General features: G+C 59.1%; 1 protein-coding gene across 1 annotated transcript in view; it reads right to left on the bottom strand.

The window, feature by feature from the left end:
* The window catches only part of PGAP2 (post-GPI attachment to proteins 2), a 16,924-nt gene extending 10,947 nt beyond the window's left edge, over nt 1-5,977 (bottom strand). Inside the window, exons 1-3 of the mRNA XM_010005572.1 lie at nt 5,813-5,977; nt 4,521-4,773; nt 1,889-1,995 (exon numbers count right to left, since the gene is read on the bottom strand). Of these exons, the coding sequence (XP_010003874.1) occupies nt 1,889-1,995; nt 4,521-4,773; nt 5,813-5,977 (525 nt within the window). The remainder of the gene's footprint in view (nt 1-1,888; nt 1,996-4,520; nt 4,774-5,812) is intronic.
* Between the last annotated feature and the right edge of the window lie 832 nt (nt 5,978-6,809).

Here is a 6,809-nt window from a genome sequence, read left to right on the forward strand (position 1 = left end):
TGGAGCCAGGGGGGTCGGGCTCTGCTCCCCAGGAACAAGCGACAGGACAAGAGGGAACGGCCTCAAGTTGTGCCAGGGGAGGTTGAGGTTGGATCTGGGGAACAATTTCTCCCTGGCAAGGGTTGTCAGGGCCTGGCCCAGGCTGCCCAGGGCAGGGGGGGAGTCCCCATCCCTGGAGGGGTTTCCAAGCCCTGGAGATGGTGCTGAGGGACACGGGGCAGGGGTGGCCTGGGCAGGGCTGGGGAAGGGTTGGGCTGGGTTGTCTTGAAGCTCTTTTCCAATGAAACAATTCTAAGGCCTCCATCCCACTGCAGCTTCATGGCCTGGCTGTGGATGTGCAGACACAGGGGGGCTCTGGGCAGCCAGGCCAGCCCCCCCTGCCCGCTCTCCTCAGCCCCCCAGCAGCAGATAAGGAGCCAGCCTGGACACGGCGGCAGAGGAGGGAAACCTGCAGGGAGAGGAGCTGCCAGACGGTGGCAGAGCACACAGGTCAAAACACCACCCGTGGGGCTCATGATGTTTCATGTTGTTCATTTGGGAGAAACCCACCCGAAGCACCCCTAGAGAGAAGCCAGGTGTTGATGGGAGCAGCCTGCTCACCCCCCTGACCCGATGCTCCAGGCCTGGGATGGGCCAGGGACACCTTCCAGCAGAGCTCTGTGCCTGCATCTTCTGCCCCAGGCAGCATCTGTGCCCACGGCCATCAGGACATGCAGGGTGAGCCAGACAGGCTGAAGTGAATCAAGGAAGCCCTGGAAAAGCTGCCAAGGAGTGACTGCTGAGCTCCAGTCATCCCTGCATCACCAGGTCACATCCCAGCGACAGAGGGGAAGCCCTGCATCTCCCAGTTCCATAGGGAATCTTCCAAACAACTGCTGGCAGTCTTTCCAGGTGTCTGGAATAAGCCAGCAAGGGGCTGGGCTCAGGGAACTGCTGGGAGGAGCAAGAAACAGCCGTGATGGAGCAGGAGCTGCTGCCAGGTGCTCCCTGTGCCTGCCCGAGCAGCCCCTGAGCACAGCACCCTTGATCCCTGTATCCAGACCCTCTGGAGGGACACGCTCCCACCTGCACCAGCTTCCCAGCCCTGGGATAAGAGCACACACCTCCAACAGCTTCCCCTGGAGGTCCCTGCTTTGCACAGCAACCACATTCCTGGGACAACCCAGTCCAGGGAGCCCTGGGGACCCCATTTGGTGCTGGGGACTGTCAGGGTTGGACTGTGTGTGACACATCCCCAAGGAGAAAAGGATGGAGGGGTCCAGGGAACCCAGAACTCCAGGCCAAGCCCAGCATACAAGGAGCACATCTGCAGAAGCAGCTTTCCCAGATGGAGTTTCAAAGCTGCCTGCCCTGCCCTCACACCACAAACCAGCAGGGAACCAAAGCTCCATCCAGGGGATGGAGCCAGAAGCTCCTGGCTGGCTCCTCTGCACGACCAGTGAGTCCCTGAGCCCACCAGGACCCTCACAGAGGACAAGCCCCACAGCCCCCTGCTCCATGCCATGATTCCTGGAGGAAAGGGACACAACACCCAGAGCCCACTGCAGCTGTTCCCAGTTGGAGGCACCAGCAGGTTCCCAGTTTTCCCAGCACAGAGAAGCCAACATCAGCTCAGAGGCAGGAGAAGGGGTCAGCAAAGCCATGGGGACACTAACGGGGCAGCTCCAAGGGAGAAGCAGAAAATGGGAAATTAACAGATTCCTCCCCGCTTCGTTTTGATAAACCACAAACTTCAGTGACCACATTTCCCAGTTTCAACTGGTGTGTCAACTCCCTCAGCACCTGGGTATGGTTATTTCACCAGTGAGCGACAGCCCAGAGCCCCCACCAGCAGCCCAGAGGCCCCTCCCCAGCACTGCACCCAGAGAAGAAAGGAAAGTGCCTGTACCTCGGGACTTACTGTGTGTTTCTTAGTCATTCTCCAGAGGATGCACGTCAGGAGCATGTGGCCCAGAGCCGACGTGATGAAGATGATGAAGGCATTTTCATGGATTGCTGAATCAACAAGACAACAGGTTTCCTGTTAAATCTGAGCCAAGAGCACTCGGGGAACATGGAGGGAGGTTTGTGGAGGGTGCAGGATGGTGCTCTGCAGGCAGGGGTCCTGCCAGGGGTCCCAGCACCCGGGAGGTGTGAGCAAGGGGGGGGATTTCATGGCAAAGCTGCTCACACGAGGTCCCCTCCTGAGCCTGGGGCTGGAGGGGGGTGCACATTGCTGGAAGACTTATCCCAAAGGTGCCAGGAGGGTGTTTATGTGCCCTGGCACCTGGTCTGAGAGGCTCTGCTGCTTCCCATGGCTGTGAACCTCAGACATGCTCAAGAGCAGCTCAGCATCACCAGCACTGTTCTAAACAAGGGGAAACTGAGGCACAGAGGGTGGGCTTGCACAGTGGGTCAGTCTGAGAACCAGACAGGGCATCTTCTGGTCTCCTGCATTATCTACCTGCCCGTTATTGATGGGCTGAGGTCAATTGTGTGTTGTTCAACCAGGCTCAGTGCTGGGTCCTGGGGTCACACCAACAGCCAGGCTTGGGGAGAGGGACTGAAACGTACCCGGGGTAAAAGGACCTGGGGGGGTTGGTCAACAGAGGCTGAAGATGACCCAGCATGTGCCCAGGTGGCCAGAAAGGCCACCAGCATCCTGGCTGGTGTCACCACAGGGTGGGCAGCAGGGGCAGGGCAGGGATGGGGCCCCTGTGCTGGGCACTGGGGAGGGGGCACCTGGAGTCCTGGGGGCAGGGCTGGGCCCCTCAGGACAAGAAGGACATGGAGGGGCTGGAGCGTGTCCAGGGAAGGGCCCCGGAGCTGGGGAAGGGGCTGGAGCAGGAGGAGAAGGGGCTGGAGAACTTGTGAGGAGCAGCTGAGGGAGCTGGGGGTGTCCTCGTGTGTCACTGAAGGAGCACAGAAGTGGGGTCAGGCTGGACGTGCAGCCTGAGCAGCTCCCCAAGCCCCACACAAAGCCCGGGCACCTCCAGGCCAGTTATTTTCAAATGACTGTTGCTATTCAAGGGAGTTTCCCAGCCTTTTCTCCAGGAACTGAACCACAGCCTCAATTCCCAACCACCTGAACATGAGACACCATCTTCCCTGCTTCCCTTCCCGATCCCAGGGGAACAGAAACCACATGAGGATCAAAGGCAGCATCAGAGGTGAAGACCTGACCATGTCTCAGCCAAGAGGATTAACCTGGGCCTGTCCTCAGCTCGGGATGGCAGCTCAGCTCTGAAACTTTCCCCTCAAAGCTGGGATCAGTCTGCAAGAGGGATCTGAGAAAAGTGGGTTAGTCTGAACCCTCTGTGGCTTTTTCCCAGCCCTGCTCTGGGCTCCTCCTCCTGGAGCTCTGCACAACCCAGGCAGAGCCCTGGGGGTGACAATGTGAGGTGTCCCAAGCCCAAAAAGAGTGTCTGAATTCCCGAGGGCTCCCAGGGTGACCTTAAAGGTCTTTTCCAACCAAACTATTCCATGATTGTGTTATCCCCCAGCTGGGCACCTTATCTGTCATTGTCACCCTCACAGGTGGGCAGGGACAGGTGACTTGTGCCTCTCTTGCTGCCATGTCCCAGAGCTGGGGTTGTTCCTGCTGCAGGGGCAGCATCTCACTGGCTCCTGGGCCTGAGTCCTCTCAAGTCAACCCCTGGTGCCACCTCCAGAGCTTTGGATTAAACAGCACCTGATGTCACCTCTGGCACTTCCTCTCACATAAGACCAGAGGACATTTCCCAGCCTGTCCTGACTGTGCTCTGCACAAACTTCATCTGAGAGATTCTGGCTTTGTTTTGAGGCCAAGACAGGGAATTTTTCCCAGGGAGTTTTGTTGGAAGGTGTTGAAAAGGCAGCTGGAACCAACAGCCAGAGCTCAGCAGTGGCCACAGAGGGTCAGCAGGGATGAGCACCAACCTGGTGACAACCAGGAAAGTGGGAACCAAGTTCTAACACCTGATCCTGGTGCTGACACAAAAATTCAACCTACACTTTCAGGGAACTATCAGTTACCAAAAGTTTGGGGAAGAACCCTTTGCACTCTATGGACTGTGAACCTTGCTCTATAAATACTAATTTTGATAGAATCATTTTAATCAATAGAATTATTTTTCATAGAATCATAAAATAGTGGAGGTGGGAAGGGAGCTCTGGAGATCCCCCATCCAACCCCCCACAGCAAGATCCCTCCAGCAGGTCCCACAGGAACCTCCAGAGGGGCTGGGATGTCTCCAGAGAAGGAGCCTCCACAGCCTCTCTGGGCAGCCTGGCCCAGGGCTCTGCCACCCTCACAGGCAACAAGTTCCTCCTCATGTTCAGCCTGACCCTCCTGTGCTCCAGCTGGTGCCCATGGCCCCTTGGCCTGTCCCTGGCCACTGCTGAGAAGAGACTGGTCCCTTCTCCTGGACACCCACCCTTCAGATATTTTTAAGCATTAATAAGATCAACTTTCTACTGATTATTTCCCCTCCAAAGTGCCCAGTTCCAGAGCACTGGGGTGAAGCTCCTGCAAAGCCCAACGCGGGGCAGGAGGCACCTACGATAGTTCTCAGTGGAGGAGACGTAGGTGAGGAGGAGGAGGGCGAAGTTCTCCAGCAGGCTGAGCAGCAGGTTGCAGTGGCAGAGGCACAGGTAACGGGGGTGGCTGCAGGGGCAGCTCAGGTAGTGGTTCCAGTAGGTGAGGGCGACCAGGAGGCGCGGGGCGGCGTGGAGGGCGATGCAGAGACGCCAGACGTAGCGCTGGGGGGTCTGGCCCCCGATGGCCGCGCTGATGGACGGGAGGTAGTTGGGCACCTGGGGAGGGCACAGCAGGTCACAGGCACGGGCAGAACAGCTTGTCGTGTGGTATGGAGAAAAGAGAAGGCTCCAGGGAGAGCTGAGAGCAGCTTCCAGGGCCTGAAGGGGCTCCAGGAAAGCTGGGGAGGGGCTTGGGACAAGGGCAGGGAGGGATGGGAGCAGGGGGAAGGGTTTCCAGCTGGCAGAGGGAGCTGGAGCTGAGATGGGAGGGAGAAATTCTGGGCTGTGAGGGTGGGGAGAGCCTGGCCCAGGTTGCCCAGGGAAGCTGTGGCTGCCCCATCCCTGGGGGTGTTGAAGGGCAGGTTGGATGGGGCTTGGAGCAGCCTGGGCTGCTGGGAGGTGTCCCTGCCCATGCAGGGGTGGGACTGGAGAATCCTTAAGGTCCCTTCCCACCCAAACCAGTCTGGACTTTTGTGGATTGCTGCCCCTCAGAGCTACTGGAATTCCTCAGAGGAATCACAAGCACGTGCTTGTGGGTTGGGAGGGACCAGCTGGAATTCCCAAAGGGGTGTGATCAGGTTCCTCCCCATGGCACAAGCGTGGGGAAGCAGCTGGTTCCGAGCTGGGACCCAAGGACAGCAGTAGGTGGTTGGTTTGACACCAGCAGGAGGTGACCCCAGGGGTCTGTGTCATCTGTTCCTTGTGTGCTCTGGGGTGACACAGGCTGAGGGTGCTGCCAAAATCTGGAGCAGGGACACCTCCCACCAGACCAGGTTGCTGTCCTCAGAGCTGACCTCACTCTTCCACCAGACGCTATTTTGCTCTGTAGCTTCACTGGTTTTATCCCTTACAAGAACCACCACTGATGTGCCCAGTACAGACAGATCAGCCTGACCACTCTGCACTTCCCAAGGTCCCTTTTAAAAAAAAATCTCAGCTCCCAGTGCCCCACAATCAAATAAAGCACATTCTTCAACATCCCCCAGCACTTCTGGTGGGGAAGAGCAGAAGAACAGAGGGGCCCTGCCCCCCCCACGGCTGCCCCAGCCCAGCAGCCACCACCCTGGGGGACACTGTGCAGATGAGAGTCACTTACCCCGCAGTGGGTGGCTGTTGTCTGCTGGAAGTGGAAGAGCAGGGACCAGGTGACACAGAAGAGGAACCCGAAGAGGGGGCAGAACACGGTGCCCAGGGCCAGGGTGGTGAAGCGGAGCCGGAACAGAACCCCGTCCCTGCCCAGGGGCAGGGGCACCTGCAGCATCGTGGGGCACCTGAGAACAAGGAGGAAATGCTGGACAGGGGTTCTCTGTCCTCCTGAGAGCTCCAGCCCCCCAGAGCCCTGGGCAGAGGCACACACAGCTGGCAGAGGAGCCTGTGGGATCTTGTGCTGGGCTCCCCTGGCCCCGGGGTGAGTGTCAAGGATGGGGAGATGGAACCACCAGCCTGGAGATGCAGCTGAGACACACCCAGCAGTGAATGTGGAACCACTGAACAGTTATGGATGGAAAAGACCTCTGAGATCACCCAGCCCAGCCCTTCCCCAGCCCTGCCCAGGCCACCCCTGCCCCGTGTCCCTCAGCACCATCTCCAGGGCTTGGAAACCCCCCCAGGGATGGGGACTCCCCCCCTGCCCTGGGCAGCCTGGGCCAGGCCCTGACAACCCTTGCCAGGGAGAAATTGTTCCCCAGATCCAACCTCCACCTCCCCTGGCACAACTTGAGGCCGTTCCCTCTTGTCCTGTCGCTTGTTCCTGGGGAGCAGAGCCTGACCCCCCTGGCTCCAACCTCCTCTCAGCAGCTGCAGGGAGCACAGCACAGTGTCCCCAAGTCCCTGTGTCCCCAGCAGGGATGTCCCAGCCCGGGCTGAGCAGCACGAGGCTGATCCCATGCAGAGCACTCAGCTCTTTTCAGCCCGGCTGCTCAATCCAGACCATTCCCGGACGTTCCTGCTGCCCCGGGGCTGCCAGAGCATCCACACCCCCCAGCCCTGCGCCCATCCCAGCTTTCCTGGAGCCCCTTCAGGCCCTGGAAGCTGCTCTCAGCTCTCCCTGGAGCCTTCTCTTCTCCAGGCTGAACACCCCAACTCTCCCAGCC

This window comes from Chaetura pelagica, unplaced genomic scaffold, assembly GCF_000747805.2.
Source record: "Chaetura pelagica isolate M959 unplaced genomic scaffold, ChaPel_1.0 scaffold1149, whole genome shotgun sequence".
Taxonomy (NCBI): Eukaryota; Metazoa; Chordata; class Aves; order Apodiformes; family Apodidae; genus Chaetura; species Chaetura pelagica.